General features: G+C 41.1%; 1 protein-coding gene across 5 annotated transcripts in view; it reads right to left on the minus strand.

The window, feature by feature from the left end:
• Nucleotides 1–219: 219 nt before the first annotated feature.
• LOC105022845 (endonuclease domain-containing 1 protein-like) overlaps nucleotides 220–19,803 on the minus strand; it is a 74,198-nt gene continuing 54,614 nt past the window's right edge. The window contains exons 1-4 of one of the 5 annotated variants that reach the window (XM_034291259.1): nucleotides 19,231–19,350; nucleotides 17,203–17,572; nucleotides 16,687–16,887; nucleotides 220–1,153 (exon numbers count right to left, since the gene is read on the minus strand). In XM_034291259.1, coding sequence (XP_034147150.1) covers nucleotides 719–1,153; nucleotides 16,687–16,887; nucleotides 17,203–17,562 — 996 coding nt within the window. In that variant the 5' untranslated portion in view covers nucleotides 17,563–17,572; nucleotides 19,231–19,350 and the 3' untranslated portion in view covers nucleotides 220–718. Of the gene's footprint in view, nucleotides 1,355–1,674; nucleotides 2,045–15,166; nucleotides 16,888–17,202; nucleotides 17,573–19,230; nucleotides 19,351–19,433; nucleotides 19,614–19,803 lie in introns of those variants that run through there. The other 4 variants (XM_029118108.2, XM_010891573.5, XM_010891572.5 and 1 more) reach the window with 4 other exon arrangements.

Here is a 19,803-nt window from a genome sequence, read left to right on the forward strand (position 1 = left end):
ATGAGTTATTCATGCAACATGTCTCTCACAATGTTCCAGGTTGTTTGCAAACTGATTTTGGCCCGGTTTTATTATAACCTTGCCAGTTTTTGCACTTTGTATTCCACTAGGTGGTATAGTAAACCACGTAATTGCTACCTTTATAGGACAACTGTATATGAAAAAATTTTAAATGTCTGATGTCAAAATACAAAAGTCCTCCTTCCAAAATTTGCTTTGAAAAACATTTTTATTGATTAAAAATGACAACTTGCTCTCAGATAAAGCTTTTTGATAAACTGTGTGACTAATAGCCAAGGTTTGGGTCAAATCCAGTGAAATCTCCAGTCAATTCAGCAAGTACCCTGAAATTTCAATTCTGAATCCAATTCTCTTCCTTACTTGAGGAATGAAGAACCAGTAGACCTAATCTCAGAGCGTTAATGATAAAAAAAATTATAATAATAAGTACTCATTTTGAAATTATTTTAATTGTCAGGGAGCATGGTTTGAACTCTCAAACATCTGGTCCGAAACCCATCACATTTGAAAATAAATGGTCCATAAAAATATAAATTAAAACTTTTTGTGTTACTAGCTAAATACAGTAATTTCTAAAACATTCATCATCATATATTATAGCAAATACTAATAGTTTCAAATAGCCTGAGCTTGCATTTTATAACACAAAATAAACACACCAGATATTACACTTATGTCTGGCCACATCTGTCTAAGATTAACAGCCTTTAAAGATTTGGACATTGTTTTTGACACTCATTAGCCTTCTAAGCTCCTTCTGAAGGTCTGCAACAGTTTTATACTCTGTAACTCGACCCTCAGCTGTGTTAGGACACAAGGCACCTCCAGACCCGAGAAGTTTATTGTTGTTGTCATTCCTGAGAGGGTTGTTGTTGTTGTCAGACCTGAGAGGTTTGTTGTTGTTGTCAGTGCAACAGAAGGCATTCCAGTAGTGACTGGGAACATTGACTCGATTGTTCAGCCACTCTTTGCCTGGGACCACCCCAGTCACAACATACATTTCACTACAGCCTTTACTCAAAACCTTCAGCTTCTGCTCATACTTGTTCCATTGGACCTGGTTCATTGTTGAGTTTTGTGGAGCTACGTTGGTGAAGGTCATGGTGGCTTGGGAGGCATCTCCTTTTCCATGGTGCCCTGCAGGGTTCAAATGCCCACGGTCATATCCGCTTCCACGATAATCGTCATTATGGGCCTGGCTCCAAGCAAGCTTGTAGGTCGCATCGTACGGTTCAATGCTTTTTTTGCAGTCATTCCTATTATTGTAATTCTTTATATTTGTCAAGCATTCATTTATTTCTTTTTGATTATGTCCTAGTTCAGGATGCACAAGCTGAAAAATACAAATATGACCAAATTAGCCACTCCGGTTAAAAGCATTCCCTTATTACTGTTACTCAACTGGTATTTATTCTGAAATTACAATGTAATAAATAGTAGTCTACCTATTTATTAAATTGTAATTTGTAATAAACCTAGCATTTATAGCTTCTTGCATAAAACAAGATATTAAATACTAATTAGCCCTTTTTACCCCAAATATTTGAACCACACAAATGTGCTACATGGTTTTGCAGTTGTGTTACTCTAAATGTTGCTGCATTGAGTTAATAGGACATTTAAAATGTGATAAGAGAATGCAAATATTCAAACCTGTGGTTCATAATTAACTATGGACCCCTTCCTTCCTGGTTTCCCTTTGATATCCATTTTATATGCAGAGTACAAAGGGATCCTCCTTCCTCTGTCATACAGAGTGGCAAAGTAGTACTGGTTGTTGTATCTCTGACAGATGTAGGCAGGAGAGGTAGCATTGTAAGCAGAGAGACATTTCTTAGGATTAACTAATTTCTTCGTCTTGGTCTCAACTGGAGTGGGCAGGGCTATGTTCAGACCGGACACTGGCGTCTCTCTGAAGAAAAACTTTTTGCAGTGGTTGAAATTTGGAGCTACTTCCCCTCTGACCCCCCACAAGGAGAGCAGACCCAGACACACGAGAGACAGATTCACCATGTTTCGAACCCTGTTGGGAAAAACATCACAGATTCACATAGATTGCATTATCTTTCTCTGTCCCTCATGTAAAGTTAGACATCCTGCTTCGCATTTTTGGTCTGCTTAATGATCATGTTGCTGTACTTCATTATACTATATTCACATTCTCCATGTATAAGCCACACCATTCATTTTATAGCTTTGTATGTATATAAACCCGAGTATTAATTGCACCCGTATATAAGGCACATTTTTCCAGAGAATCAGAACTCGTACATACAGTCAGGGCCGTTATTTCAGCAGAAGCCAAGGTATGGCAATGTGACATGACCTTAAGGACCTACTATGCTATTGAAAACAGACATATAGCTCTCTGTCACATTCACAAAGCCTGATGCTTGTAATGCGCATGTCAGGTCCTGGCTGGGTGCCTCTATAGGCATCTCTGCGCTGCAGTTTGGATTGTCCCCAATTGGGGGCGGCTGCCCTACATTGCGTCTAATTTTGAAAGAACAAGTTCACTCACTGACACTCATTTTCACTGATGGGTATGTTATGAATCAGCGCTGTATTTTTCTTCTCATAGATAAATAGGCCTGAATGAGTGCATATTGTGCATACAGTAGAATGTAATAACATAAGCATAAATAGACCTCAAAATGCAAAACTTTCAGTTTCACTAAGTGCTCTCTAAAGCCCTCTCAAAAAGGTCTCTCCTTTCTAAGGTGCGCCACACCCGTGGTCACAGAGTTCACAGGTCCAAAAGCATTTGTTTCATATCTTGTTCGATGCTCGTTTATCGCAAACTAGCAACCTCAGATTTTTCATCCCGCTGTGAGATAATGTTGATAAGTTTAGCTACATAGTACGTATCGTGGTCACAAACACACACATGGAAACACTCCAAACCTGCAATTTATATCATCATACTGCGTGCACATGAGAAAATGATCCCATACATTTTTGCAATCAATTGAAGGCAATATTCTAAAAAAAAGGAGATTCCAAAGTATGGCAGGCTGCCATACCTTGCCATACCCCATTGACATATGCATACATTGTACATTAATATTAAAGATCTGTCATTACCTAAATTAATTTGTTTAAAAGTAAAATGTTTTTGAAAACCCTGGGATGCCAATTGGATCATATTTGCTACATGAGATTCTTAAACTGCTACATTGTCAAGCAGTCACCTGTGAATACGTTAGCTGGTAGAAACGGTTTTAAAAATGTGAACTTGTGTATTAGCTGCTGTGGTTGAAAATGTTTCCTCTTATAGGGGTCTGCCAAACCCAGTTCCTGTAGAGATACCATTCTATAGGTTGTGGCTTAGTTTTTTGGTTAATAAACAAACAGGCACGCCTCTCTTTATGCAGTGGGACACCTTCTCTCTGTGTGTAGGTAATTCTGTCACCCGTTCTACTCTTGGTTTATCCCAAATGTCTTTGTTTAGTCAACTCATAATCACCTGGGAGCCCCGCAAGGCCACAAATCTGATTTCGGACCAATATGTACGACAGAGTCTCCAGTGGGAGTGATCCAGGGCCCTGGTGATTCTGAGATTGGGCCCGGGTGTTTTGACCAGCGCCGTCGCTGTTGCTGAGTTTATGTTTCCGTTATTTATAGAGGGAGTTGTGCCCCTCTGTGCTACTTAAATGGATTACAACGATGGGTCGCTGATGTCACAGGTACTTGGTTTGGAGGTGCTCGTGTCAGTGCATCCTACCTTGGTTTCCTGCTTCAGACGGTGCTTTTCCTGTGTGTGTTGTAAGCCCTTCACAGAACAGTCCCTTTATAAAGTATTCTTTAGCTCAGTAAACAGTAAATCTATGAGCTTCCTAAGAAAGATCATAAGCCCCAATTTCACACAGCATTTATACATTTCTTAGTTGTGACTCTTCTCCTTCCTTGGTACCCAGTCCACAGCACTCCTCCAATTCTTGTATTACATCCTCCATCTTGTCTTGATCTGTGGTTCCTGGTTCTTCCAGGAAAACCATACATGGGCTTGGATGTAGTGGGTGAGTATTCTGCTTTTTAAAAATCTTAAACCCATCCAATAAATTTAAGTATCCCCTGAAAGTAACAAGCTATCTGATATCCCATAATTGTACAGATTTTACATATTCTCTATCAACACCCTATATGCAAATGTAGTGCATATGCCCACTCCATATACAGGTGCTGGTCATAAAATTAGAATATCATAAAAAAGTTGATTTATTTCATGTGTACGCACATACACAAGTGCATATGTTGCTCTAAAACCTGTATATATTGTTCAGCATTAATGGTGCCATCACAGATGGGCAACTCACCCATGCCATGTGCACTAATCCACCCCCATACCATCACAGATGCTGGCTTTTGAACTGTGCGCTGAGAACAAGCTGGATGGTCCTTTTCCTCTTCAGCCCAGAGGAGTGTCCATGATTTCCAAAAATAATTAAACATTTTGATTTGTCAGACCACAGGACCATTTTCCACTTCACCTCGGTTCATCTTAAATGAGTTCAGGCCTAGAGGAGGCGACGTTGTTTCTGGATCTTGTTTATATATGCTTTCTTCTTTGCATGGTAGAGTTTTAACACTAGAACCGCCAAATGCCTATGCCAATTGGCGTTTCAGTTTGAATTTAAAATAAAACTGCCATTTTGAAAGCTACACCCTCCTCCTTCCATTACTTTTCCTAAATAGGTGTACAGTTGTGCTCATAAGTTTTCATACCCTGGCAGAAATTGTTACATTTTGGCATTGATTTTGAAAAGAAATTGCTTCATAGGATAGTGATCATATGAAGCAATTTATTATCACACAGATGTTTGGCACCTTTTTAAATCATAATGATAACAGAAATCACCCAAATAACCCTGATCAAAAATGTACCTACCCTTGTCACGGTACAGTGAGCAGCAGCGCCACCGTTCCGTGCACACTCAGTTCCCATCACTTATGAACACATCCCGGACTTGTTTTGTGTCACATGTCTTTAATCATGCACACCAGGTCCCTATTACATCATTTGTAAGTGTTTAAATGTTTCCCCTCTGCTCCCCGCATTTGTGGATCATTGTCGGATGTTGTCGTCGTTTAATGTAAGTGCCATAATACCGTTGCCGACGTTCGGTTTGCTGCTAAAGTCAGCCCTTTTGGTTCGTTGTTTGTTTGTGCTTGGTGTTTGTTCAGTTAAAAGGTCAACACCGACTAGCTTCTGCCTGTGCCTGGTTCTTTACTCCTGCACCCATGACAACCCTTGAATGTTTGGCCTTATTACAGACACACAAGATGACCCACACAGGTTAAAATGGCAAATAATGGTTAATTACCCACATCTGTGGATTCTTTTTTGTGGCAATCTTGGGAGAATTGAGGGGCAGAAATTGCCTGGTGTACTTGGATGACATCATAATTTACTTCCTCTGTCCTTGATCATCTTTGAGACATTCAGTCTGTCTTTGTCAAGACTGAAGGGTGCTGGTTTGACCCCCAGCCTGAGAAATCGAGTCACTACTTGGAGTCGAAGGGCTTCACTGTTGTCACCGATCACGCTGCACTACAGTGGGTTCTTGTGTCAGGCAAGACAAACTGCCAGTTGTCTCTTAGACTACAGATGTCTGATTTCATTATTGAACACCACAAAAAGTAAACTGAATGTGGTAACTGATGTCCTCTCCCGTGTATTGGATCAAACCATAGTTTGTCCTCCATTGTGCAAAACTTACACAACCACGAAGGGTCAAGATGAATCGATTACTCTGGATGATGAATGTGTGTAGAGAGCGCAGCAGCAGGATGCCACTACCATTGAAGTACACAAGAGTCTCTCTGAAGACTATTTCAAGAGTCTCTTAAGTGAAGAAATTCTGCATTATTCTGGATAAAGTGTATCGGAAAACCTCTATAGAAGATGTCCCACATCGCACCCATTACCGTGTCTACATTCCCTCTGTATGGACTGATCCGGTTACCCGGGCCTATCGTGATAGTCACGAGTGGTCATCTTGGAGTATTGAAAACCTACTGGAGGTGGTATATTGGCCAGGTATGTGGATTAATACCAAAAAGTTCGTACAGCAGTGTGATGTCTGTCAAAGGTGCAAACCTGACATTGGCAGACCAGCTGGAAAGATTCTGCTCATCCCAATGAAATGATGGGCATTGATATCATGGGACCTTTTCTCCCCAGTCATGGGGTTTGAAACCAATTTCTGTTGGTGGTGGCAGACTACTGTACACACTGGGTGGAGCTATTTCCCCTCCGCATGGCTACTGCATCTGCCATTGCTCCTTGTTGTGGAGGGAGATATTTATCAGAATTGGAATTCCAGAACAGGGAGGAGACCCCGGGGAAGACCTAGGACACGCTGGAGGGACTATGTCTCCCGGCTGGCCTGGAAACGCCTCGGTGTCCCCCTGGAAGAGCTAGAGGAAGTGTCTGGGGAGAGGGAAGTCTGGGCATCCCTGCTTAGACTGCTGCCCCCGCGACCCGGCCCCGGATAAGCGGAAGAAGATGGTTGGATGGATGGATGGAATTCCAGAACATATTCTTTCTGACAGGGTGCCTCAGGTTATATCAGAAATCTACAAGGAGCTGTGTGCCTACTGCGGTATAGTTGCCAAGTTGACATATCACCCTTCAGACTAATCTAACAGAGAGTCAACCGCACCTTGAAGGGTTTGATTGCTTCATTTGTTGGAGATCAACACACAAGGTGGGATCAACATCTTCCCAAGTTCCGTTTTAACTGTCCAGCTTTTGAGGCAGTACGACACCACCCCAGATTGTTGGCCAGGGTGCAAGCCAGTATAGTAAAGCCAAGCTGTGACAATGGAGACACTATGACAAGTCCAGAAGGGAGGTATGTTTCCCATCGCAGTCTCGGGTGCAGGTTCGTTCCCATCCTGCTATCCCCCAGTTGTAGAGCTGGATCTCAAGCAAACGAAATGTCTCCATGTGACCCTGGAGGTCTCTGAGGATGATGATTTCCCAGAATTTGTTGGGTAGGGTGCCCTGCATTTCCAACCCTTTTAAAAAAAATCCATGGAGGACTGTGGCAGACATATAGAAATGAGCACAGAGCCTTCACCGTGCACTCCCACTTTAAGAACATACCTGTAAATGTTTACCAGCTGATCAGAATTAAAGGGGAATTAGAGAAAGGACTGTTGCTGTGTGTGCTCTCAGTGTGTGGTGACCTTCTCCAGGTTTGGGGGACACTACGAAAATATCCTTTGTGGTCTTGTTGGAATCAGCTATGGAGTACTAAATAACAGAATGGAGTACCAAATAATAGAATGGAGTACTAAATAACCAATAAGGTGAAGGCAGAGGCCTCCCCCAGTCCCAATGTCAGATAATGAGAACAGACTGGTTAGATGAAAGGCCCAACCCCAGATTCATTTTAACCACTCGAGGGTCTGATGGGAGAATCATGTCTGAAAGAGGAATAATTTTTTATAAAACATTAGGAACAGTAGCAATGTGACTGATTTCAGGAGGAATATTTGCGAGGGATGGAAACAGTTCTTAGGAAAGCTTGGATCTAGCTGTCAAATCAGTTTTGGAATGGGCCAGGATCTCAGGGGCCCAGAGAGACCCTTACATGCAGTATATGAGTTACGGATACCTAGAGACATGGGAGACCCACCTGAAATTGAGGTTCAGGCATCTAAAATAAATGAAGAGATTGAACAGGAAAAAACAATACCAGAAGTAATGGATTGATATGCAACTGGCAGAACTAAGACAGTAAGGCTCAACAGAGTACCAGAATACAAGACCTATGCAAACAATAGCAGAAAAATAGTTAGTTCATGCAGACATGGGCCCATACTACCCACGTGAAACCACAGCCAGGTGCCCGGAAACCTGTCCCATATCACAGAATTGATGTCAACACCCCATGGGGAACTAAACCACAGCCTACTCACACGCCTGACTCGCACCACATTCTGGAGAGCACCAGCTTGTCAGCCCCGTTCCAAACTCTGTTGCTTCCAGGAGGTTATGATGGTTTTAAAAATAATCGGAATGTGGCATACCAGCCATATGTGGATCCATACCTGGTAGTCACTCGGGATAGTCAAAACTCCGGAGAACTAGATGACCCACTAAGCCCTCCAATTAGGTGTAGGCCAGAGGAGATTCTAACAACATGGAGCAATTAAAAATTTTGAACCTGGCCTTAGGCCAAAGAGCTGGAGAAACAGTGCAGCACTATGTGCAGGGAGTGATTAAACTAGCAGAGAACTCTGAAGTAGTGGAGTCAGTTCTATACATCTTCCTAAGAACAAAATTAAACCCAAGAGTACGAGGAACTCCAAGAGACTTGACTAGTTGTCTAGAAGACTTAAATGAGAGCCTCTCTAATTAGTAGAGTCAAGTGAATGTCCTAATACAGACAGATAAACGAGTAAGAAGTCTAAAAGAAAACATAGCAGGAACCCCAGGCGCAGTTAACCTAGCCCCACTGACTTCAGCTCTACAGAGAGGAACTGAAAGCCTAATACATCATTATGATGCCATCTCAAATGACTATGCCAAAACCAAACGTTAGCGTGCAGAGGAAAACCATCAAACTAGTTCAGAGAAACCACAATATAAGCCCGGATCTGATGAGCCACAAGCAACTAGGGCCCCAAATCATAACCACAGTAGGGCTCCAGATTAGTTAGTCCAAAAAAACTGTGTAAATCTCCCCCTCGCCGGAAGCTCTGGCCTCATCCTTCTGTTGTGTTGTCCCTTGTCAGTTGCCGTGATACATTGTGTAGTTAGATTTTTAATTACAATAAGTAAATGAAGGTTCTGGTATGTTTAATACATTTTTAATATGTTCCATTGTGGTTTGTAAAATAAACTGGAAAGCGCAACTCTTCTCTTTATTTGTTTGTAAGCTTGCATGGGACCGGAACATTGCCCCGTGGGGTCCGGAGTGGGACAACCCAGGGGTGGCTCCGGGCCTTAAAGCCTTCCCACCTTGTCACCTAGTATACCTGTAGGTTCCGCTGACAAGATTGGGAAGATTTACGTGTATGGGACAACCACGACCACACCGTTGCCTGTAAAACTAATGACACAATCTAATGACACATACAATAGAAGTAGATTTGCTATGGAGGTCAACTGACTAGTGTTGTGGAAAATGTTTATTTTTGCCCACAAAAATGACCCAATAACTGTGAATTCAAATTAGACTTGATGAAAATCATTAAAATTATCATTAAAATCATTAAACTCATGCAGTTGGTCTGCAGAAAACAACAGTCTTCCCAGCCTCACACACACTCTTATACAGTGATTTCTTGCATAACGTTACCTGGCTATCCCATTTATGCTAATCCCTGGGCGGATCTTCCTTGATGCGCCACCATTGTTCCACAACATTCTGGAATCAGTTCTCTATTAAATATTGGTGGCGCAAATTCCAGAAACCTCTATAAAAATAATAGAGCCATCAGGGCCCTTAAGGTTAATGCATTTGATTGTACCTTACTTATGCATTAATTGTAACTTGATTATTCCAATGTGAGACTTACTATTTATATACATCTATATTTAATAATGATTTTATCGTTTACCATATTGATTATGTGTGAGATAAACCTCTATCCTAGTGAATAGACTATATCAGATTATATCAGATTATAGTTGTTTCTCATTGCCTAACCTGACTTAGACCTCACCGCACATCACTGAACTGTACGTATGATGGCCTTTAGAAACAGACCAGACCGAGAGAATCCTGTCGGAAAGCAACCTTTCTGACCAAGCAAACTTTCCGACCAAGACAAAAGCCAGACTCCAGCCAGGTAGATACTGATGCATGCAGTCACAGCTGAGTGAAACAATGACTTTGGTAAAGTAAATGATAAATACGCTCACATCATACCCGCAGTCACACCGCAAATAACCACAATATCCTGTAGAAAAGGAAGCTTTAGAAGAACCAAATTAATGGTTCCCACAGTGTCAAAGTGCAGCAGTAAAGGACATAACAATAAAGAGGTACAAATCCTATTCTCAAACAGTTTCTACTCAATACCTCAGCCGTAGAAAGCAGGCCTAAAACCTGTTTCTGGTGGAAGGCATATAAATCATTACAATACACACGTTTACCACTAGGACACACAATGTCGCTATATGTCTTCCAAGTTGTAATGAAAGACATCCCAGACAGAATAGATTATGAAACACACAACGAAATAAAGAGACCACTGCACCTTTTTCTTTCCTTTCCAAAAAAGGTTTTGAGTGAGGAACAGAAGGGTTAAAATTAAGAGACCACTGCAAATTGAATGCTTCTGTTCCTTACACAAAACTTTTCAACTTTTTGGACTGGCTCATGTTGGAAACAGGCTGGACTTAGCTTGGATGGGCCATGGAGCCTTCACAGAAATATGAACAGAAAACGGGACACAATACTTTACAGGTTGATGTATGACAAGGCTGGGTGGCATTCTCCGCTAACAAACCTAGAAATGTCACCTGGACAGGTGCTAGAAAACTGCCGGTGAACGGCTCAGGGACACATATATATCAAAAGTAATAGAAGCATTACACTTAACATCAGTCAGATGACAATATGTTGTCCTGAACAGACCCACCTCTAGACAGTTGAAACAAGCCTGTAGTATTATGGGTCAGTATTGTGAAGAATATAAGAGAGACGTAATGAAGGACTCAATGGAGAAAAAACATTGGCAGTTGAAAGACAGGGGATCCAACACCACGTGGACGAAGACATGGTTGACTAATAAAAGGAATACCAGCCAATCATACAACCACACCCTTGAAATCTACCTCATAGTCTCATGGACTTATCTATTTGAGACAGATCTCACAGGTGGGTACTTTGGATATATACATAGTTTAATGGGATGGAATGAACCCCATGGATCGAGACATTGGACATCCTCCAATACCCCTAATAGACAGGGAGAGACATTACAACTCTCCCCGGGGAAGAGATTCCATGAGCGCCTCAACCCTGCCACTTTGTTCATCCCTGGTATTGGTGACGGCCTTTCAGAGTTTCATTCCGGTTTAACTGAAATTCCCTGCCCGGATATACAGGAGAATTCTGGACTCTTTATGAGGACCGTAGCAAATGGCACAGTCAACAGGACCACCTTCTGTCTGGGAGGTCCGTTAACCACACAGGGATACCCTAGGCACGTTCAGTTTAACTACACATGTGGGTATGGTGTATGGGGCATCCACAAGGACAGTTATTGTGGCTGGGAAAGAGCACATAAAAAAAGGGAATAGAAGTGTCCGGTACATGGATTACCTGGCAGTGGAACTAATTCTTATGAGTTCTGTCACAGTTGGCTCAATATGCCCTATATGCTCTCTTAGGATTGGTGGGTGTCCTGATGTTCTTGCTCTTACTGTACTGTACAGTCAGGGCTTGTATGACAGCATGCTGTATGCACCCTGACACAAAGCAAATATGGTTCAGGAATGGTTTAGGGAACATAACAATGAGTTCAAGGTGTTGACTTGGCTTCCAAATTCCCTAGATCTCAATCCAATCAAGATAGATTGGACAAACAAGTCCGATCCATGGAGGCCCCACTTGGCCACAGAAATCACAATTTGGCCCTTGTCAAAGTCACTCATCCTTGTGCTTAGCCATTTTTCTGCTTCTAACACATCAACTTTGTTGACAGAATGTTCACTTGCTGCCTAATATGTTCTTACCACTGACAGGTGCCATGATAAGAATATCAATGTTATTCACTTCACCTGTCAGTGGTCATAATGTCATGGCTGATCAGTGGTTATACCAAGTTCCTTGAACAGTCTGATAACCAACAACGTGAACTTCTATAACAACATTAACTTCAACAGTCTGCAGTACATTGATTTCTATATGTCCCTTCTTGTGACAGTTTCTTTTACTCTGCGTGGGTATCGTCTGTCAGTCTTTTCTTCTGAAGTCTTTTGGGGAGGGTCCGTGTCGCATTCTTGCAGTACTTTGTCTTCCCCCTGTGATGACTGCCCCCTGTTGATGTGCAGGGGTTTCTGACTTCTGCTCCAACCAGTCTGTCGGCTCCTCTTCTAGTCTGTAGAATTTCCCGTCTTTTCCTCCTGAGTTGCTGTCCTTCAGCTTCTACAATGTAGGATTGTGGTGTAGAACTCAAACCTATGACCTTGCCTGGTTTCCATTGATTGTTATCCCTAATCCGGAACGGGTCCCCTGGTTGAAGTATGGACAGGGCACTTGATCCTCAAGATTGCAATTCACTGACTCTCCACATCCAGTCTGACAGAGCTTGAGAGGATCTACCAGCAAGAAGAGGAGGATTACAACACAAATAGAAAGGTGCAAAACTGGGAGGAGAATACCAAATAAGATTTGAACCTCAAATCGCTTCTACCAAGAACTGAATAAAGGATCTGAATAATTATGTACATAAGATATTTATAAATTTTCTCAATAAATAGTCGCACATTTCTTGTTTTTGTGGAAAAAGTGAAGGTTTCAATACATTTTGAAGGCATTGTACGTGCATTTGAAGAGTGAATCTTCACATTCGGTTACATGAAGAGACTGTTATTTTTTTACTCTGTTTTAATATTAACTACAGTGACAACAATCTGGCAATACCAACAAAGAGAAGTAATTAATGACCTATGAACTGAGCTTCCCCCCTAACAGAGCAATGTGTCCCAGGGCACCAGAGAGGGAGGGCAACCTGGTTTTTACAACTTTGTGTTTATGTAAGAAAGTGTTGACAGCAATACTGTGTATATGACAGTGTAAGAATAGTATAATGCTTTAATCACACCTGTCCGTATTACAGTGTAAACATCATGCCTTCATCCTTTCATCTGTCCCTATTACAGTGTAAACATCATACCTGCATCCATTCATCTGTCCGTATTACAGTGTAAACATCATGCCTGCATCCTTTCATCTGTCCATATTACAGTGTAAACATCATGCCTGCATCCATTCATCTGTCCGTATTACAGTGTAAACATCATGCCTGCATCCTTTCATCTGTCCGTATTACAGTGTAAACATCATGCCTGCATCCTTTCATCTGTCCGTATTACAGTGTAAACATCATGCCTGCATTCTTTCATCTGTCCGTATTACAGTGTAAACATCATGCCTGCATCCATTCATCTGTCTGTATTACAGTGTAAACATCATGCCTTCATCCTTTCATCTGTCTGTATTACAGTGTAATCATCATGCCTGCATCCATTCATCCCTGTCTTTTTCAGGTATTATCGTCCTCTGACCTGGTCCAGCTGCAGTAATCAAGGTTGCTGTCAAGAAGTAGAGTTTGAAACTTTTATTCTGTTATCAATCAATGGCAGTGGCAGCTCCTGATTGGCTTAGTAGAAGGGGCAGTGGCAGACTAATTTATTTTTTATATCAACAGACATGCATCAACAGCACTGCACCGTGTCTGAAAAAGCCTAATCACTCACTGAAGTAACATGTAACATCAAATTATTGAGATTCAAATGAGACCCAAGACCGCCTCAAAATATGGTACTATTAAAAACCATAACAACTGAGGGTTATTAAACGATTAAAATGTATCCTTCTTCCAAATAACATTGTTGCAGAGGTTGCCTTTGTAGACAGCTACAGTTATCTCTGCTGTTTTCTAATGAACAGGTCGGCTAGCCAATGCGAAGTTTCATCATTGCACTGATAATTAAGATTACTCACTCAAGACAACTTCTGACTAATACAGGCTATGTTCAATTAAAGCCTTGCTACTTTATCCAATGACCGCCAAATTAACTGAGAGACATCTATTTGTAAACAGGTGGTCAAATAAGTAACGTGGCAGCTCTTGCTTCATGACTACAGTGCCAGTGAAACAAATGCACATACAGTAACTCACCAATATTTTGCAAACAGATTAAAAGTAATTAATGACAGCTCATTTTGGATTGATTTTTTGTGAGTAGTCTGCCTCTGACTGCACTCTCTAGAACAGGCAAATAATAAGTACACTAAACACTCACACTGAATTTTCAGCTATGTCCTATGTGCTGAGTGCCTGCTCAAATGTTCTGTGAAGCATGCACACCTTTGCCACCTAGTGGCAGGGAAGGGTAAAGTAAGACACAAGAACTTACTACCAAACCTAGTAGCATTACACATTGACATTTTTCTCAAGCGATATTTAAGATGGCTGAAAATAACTCAGAACAAAGTTACATTATGTCACTATTGTGGGTAAACCTCATATTCAGCTTTGATAGACAAAGAATACTTTATTTACCTCCTTTCTGTTCTTGTCACACATTTCCCAGCATTCTTTGATTAGTCTTTTCAATTGCTGAATAGTTACGCATTCAGATAGTTACGCAAATGTAATTTTTTTTAAGAATAACTCTTCTCAACACAAAATTGCAAAGAGTTGCAGGATTTTATCATCTATGGCACATAATATCATTAAAAGATTGAGAGAATCCAGAGAAATCACTCTATGCACGGGACAAGGCCGACAACCGTGATCTTCAGGACATCAGGCAACACTGCATTAAAAACGGACAAGATTCTGTAGTGGACATCATTACACGGGCTCGGGAACACTTCCAAAAGCCTTTGTCTGTGAACCCAGTACATCACTGCATCCACAAATGCTAGTTAAACCTCCACCATGCAAAGAAGAAACCATAAAAAAAAAAGATCCAGAACCGTCTCCACCTTCTCTGGGCCAGAGCTCATTTAAGATGGACTGAGGCGAAGTGCAAAGGGGTCCTGTGGTCTGACAAATCAAAATGTGTAATTCTTTTCGGGGATCATGGACGCCATGTCCTCCGGACGAAAGAGGAGATAGACCATCCAGCATGTTATCAGCGCACAGTTCAAAAGCCAGCATCCATGATGGTATGGGGGTGAATAAGCACATGGCATGGGTGACTTGCACATCTGTTAAGGCACCATTAATGCTGAACAATACAGGTTTTGGAGCAGCATATGCTGCCATACAGATGATGTCTTTTTCAGGGAAGGCCTTGCTTATTTCAGCAAGACAATGCCAACCACATTCTGCATGTTTTACAACAGCATGGCTCCATAGAAAAATAGTCTGGGTGCTAAACTAGCCTGCATGCAGTCCTGACCTGTCACCCATTGAAAACATTTGGCTCATTATGAAACAAAAAATACGACAAAGGAGACCCCAAACTGTTGAGCAGCTTGTGGCAGAATTATGGGAATAAGCCCACTTCACAGTGCATGGTTACTTGTACCTCTAAATTATCCCCATCTGATCAGAATTATAGGGGAATTAGAAAAAGACTGTTGCTGTGTGTGCTCTCAATGTGTGGGTGGCTTTTTCTAGTTATGGGGAACACAATGAAGATATCCTTTGTGATGTTGGGGCAATCAGTTTGAGTACTTAATGACAGGATGTTTTTTATGACCAGCTTTTCTCGTGAGGACTTCCCATACAGTCAAACAAGCAACAGAAGATCAGGATAACAGAGCCAAAGGACCTTCCAGCCAGTCAGGATAACAGAGCCAATTAACTTGCCAGTCAGGATAACCAGCTAAGACTCATTCTCTTATCTCCCTCGCTCTCTTTCTGTCTTTTTTTCAATGAGTGTGATTCACATGCAATTATGACCCTACAATTGTATAGTTCTTCCAGGAGGTCAAACAGTTGCAAACAAGGACTGCATTGTTTTGGATTGGAAGCTCTGGCATAACTCTGATCCATGATGTAGTGGGTTTTGGATTGGAAGCTCTGGGACAACTCTGATTCATGATGTAGTGGGTTTGGGATTGGAAGCTCTGGGACAACTCTGATTCACGATGTAGTGGGTTTTGGATTGGTAGCTCTGGGACAACTCTGATTCACGATGTAGTGGGTTTTGGATTGGAAGCTCTGGGACAACTCTGATTCATGATGTAGTGGGTTTGGGATTGGAAGCTCTGGGACAACTCTGATTCACGATGTAGTGGGTTTTGGATTGGAAGCTCTGGGACAACTCTGATTCATGATGTAGTGGGTTTTGGACTGGAAGCTCTGGGACAACTCTGATTCATGATGTAGTGGGTTTTGGATTTGATTTACGGTGGGAAATAATATGTCTCCACTTTGATGGGACTTGTTTGTTATGGATCATTTGGGGAAATAACTTCAAATGTATTTGGGGTGAATATTAAAGGCAAATGTTCGTTCCTTAATCTACATGAAAACATTTTAATTATTGCGGGGGATGATCACAATTGTGGAAATGATCACAAATTCTGCAAATTTGTACCACCTGGAACTCTCACTGGTTTGACTGGGTTCAAAAAAAAATATGTTGAAATCATTCCCAAAGCTCATTTCATTTATAAGCTTATTCTGAAGGTCTGCAACAGTGTTATACTCTGTAACTTGACCCTCATCTGCGTTAGGACACAACGCACCTCCAGACCTGAGAGGTTTGTCGTTGTTGTCAGTGCAGCAGAAGGCATTCCAGTAGTGACTCGGAACATTGACTCGCTTGTTCTGGTCTACCCACGTGGTGCTTGGGACCACCCCTGTCACAACATACATATTACTACAGCCCTGACTCAAATCGTTCTTCAGCTTCTGCTCATACTGGTTCCATTGGACCTGGTTCATTTTTGGGTTTTGCGGAGCTACGTTGGTGAAGGTCATGGTGGCTTTGGAGGCATCTCCTTTTCCATGATGCCCTGCAGGGTTCAAGTGTCCACGGTCATAGGTGCCAAAGTTGTCATCGAGGGCCTGGCTCCACCCAAGCTTGTAGGTCTGTCGGTATTGTGGAAATGATTCTTTGCAGTCATTACTCGGGATGTTGTTGTAATTCTTGATCTCTGTCATGCATTCTTTTTTTTTCATTTGATTTTTTGATAGTTCAGGATGCACAAGCTGAAAAATATAAATATGACCAAATTAGCCACTCTTGTTCAAACCATGTGGTAGCCTTCATTCACATGTTACTGTTACTCTTCTCATGTTACTGTTACTGGTATTTAGTCTCAAATTACAATGTAATAAACAGAAAAAAAAAAACTAGCTTTTAGCGCTTTTAAACCAGTTCTACAGGCTAATGGCCTCTTTCTACTGCAAATATTTCAATCACAGAAATATGTTTCATGATTTTACAGTTGTGTTAGTCAAAATGTTGCTGCATTTAATTAATAGGACATTCAAAATGTGATAAGAGAATGCACATATTCAAACCTGCGGTTCGTAATTAACGATGGAGCCCTCCCTTTCAGGTTCCCCTTTGATATCCATTTTATATGCAGAGTACAAAGGGATCCTCCTTCCTCTGTCATACAGAGTGGCAAAGTAGTACTGGTTGTTGTATATCTGACAGATGTAGGCAGGAGAGGCAGCATTGTAAGCAGAGAGACATTTCTCAGGATTAGGTAAATTCTGTGTGTTGGTCTCAACTGGAGTGGGCAGGGCTATGTTCAGACCAGACACTGGCGTCTCTCTGAAGAAAAACATTTTGCAGTTGTCGAAATTTGGAGCTACTTCCCCTCTGACCCCCCACAAGGACAGCAGACCCAGACACATGAGAGACACTGACACCATGATTCAAACCCTGTGGGGAAAAACGTCACAGATTAACATAGATTGCATTATCTTTATAATATAAAGACTTGACAAGGTCACAATTATGTCACAGCCAGATCATAGCCAGAAGAAAACATGCCACCCGTCAGAGTCTTGTTCCTCTTGTTAGAAATCAGACATTTTGTGTAGTGGTTGAAATAATGATCGCCTAGCCAGTCGTCAAGGGATAGAGTAATTCAGTTATTTATTGCAGCATTTGATAGTCTATTGTTGTTACACACACAATCATACTCGGTCTTACCAACTCGATTTTACAAACTAATCTCAAAGAACTTCCGGTCGTCCTCTACTTCATACAACACACTACTGTAAGCCCATTGGCTGATTACTGTCGCGCTTTGATTGAACATGACTTCCTTTGTACGGATTAACAGATGTTCTGTCGTAAACTAAAATTACACTTCAAGACTCCCCCCATCACACATGTAAGAAAAAACATTATATGATTGATAAAATATTACAAGTACAATTCAATTCATAATGAAAAGGAAAGGCCCATACATCTATGTTACAAATGACAAAGACAAAACAAGAAGGAGCAAGTGACCAATGAGGTCCTATTGTTCCTCAAATGAACATTATTTTTGTGTTTTGACCCTAACAAGGGAGTTTTCCATGCCACTGTGCATAATCTCTTTTGCTGCTAGGTATTTGGGAAGAGTATCAGCAGAAACACTTTGTGAAAACTGCTGATGTAAAAAGGTCTACATTACATTGATCGATTGTGTGGTGGAAATTAAGGTTCACTGAGTAGAACCATTCGAGTTAGGTAAGGCAGTGGCCAATTGCTCTTGACACAATAACAGTTGATTATTTAAGCAGATAGACACACCAATACAAGATCAGTAAAATCTCTGATGCGCAGCTCAGAAACCCTCCTCTTTATATTGGCAAGAAGGTGACGCAGTGGTCTGCAAAATGTTTGCAATGTTTATCTAGTTCAATCCGGCTTTACTCATTCCTCTTAACAATTTCACCCACCACTGTATGTTAAGCTGAAGGGGGGTTGCCCTTCGGATTTCACAAATACCTTTGACTGCTACTGACTTCTTATGCCTTGTTTCTCACACAGATACGACACCATTAGCACATCTTGCACTTTCTACTGCCTAAACACATAGATTTAGTACTTTCCCATCAGCCCAATTCTTAGCTACTAATTCTCTACTCCCCTATACAATGTACATTTCATCAATACAGCAGTTCAGTAAATTTCCATAACAATTGAAATTAGCATCTACAACTCATCAGGTTATAAATATCACCCATGTTCCTGAAGCATTATTGTTCTGTCCCTCATCTAAAGTTAGACATCCTGATTCTCATCTTTGTTCTGCTTAATGATCATGTTGCTGTGCCTTTTCATTATAATACTACCATATACAGTATAAACATATTCTGCACTTGTAAACATAGACTTTACACAGTAAATGTCTTGTGCGTAGTTTCCTTTAATGAAAGTGAGGATACATACAAATTTGTCTTAAGGTGCAACTTGCCTACTTTCCTTGTTTGAGATCTCTATTGCTGTGCTGTATATATAGAACCTGTACTATTGCATCAATTTGGAAATACATATTGAACATTTAGTATTCAAATAGTAATATGTAAAATTTTCAATCTTACCTTCTGAACTTGTTTACCAGCCCTTTGAATTGTTTTACTACCTCAGACATCTAGCTTCAATGAGTTTCTTTACGTTTTAACACTTCCTCATACAAGGCTGCCCAAACCAGTTCTTGAAGTTACCATTCTGTAGGTTCTAGCTATTCATTTTTTCTCAGCTTAAAAACTAAATTCTCCCAAATGTAATGCCCATCCAAACTTACATTTTCCTGAGACATCTTTCTTGTGGAACTTGTGGCCCACATTTTCTGTTGCTAGCAAGCTAATGGTTTTGAGATCATCTGGACATAAAAACCTATGTTACATCGACCTATTTTCCACACCAACAAATTTGGTGAGATATGCAAACATCTCCACAACAATAATATTCAAATAATGCAGTCACAGTGTAGTCAAAAATTCACTGTAGACGATAAATACGTTCACATCACACACGCAGTAACACAGAGCAAACAACCCACAATATCCTGTTGCAACAGCACAGCTGAGGTGATCACACATTCAAGCCTCTTAAATGCAAGGAAAACTCCCTAGTAGGCTGGAAAGAGGCACCACACTAAGGGGTGGCCTGTT

This window comes from Esox lucius, chromosome 25 (assembly GCF_011004845.1).
Source record: "Esox lucius isolate fEsoLuc1 chromosome 25, fEsoLuc1.pri, whole genome shotgun sequence".
NCBI classification, from domain to species: Eukaryota; Metazoa; Chordata; class Actinopteri; order Esociformes; family Esocidae; genus Esox; species Esox lucius.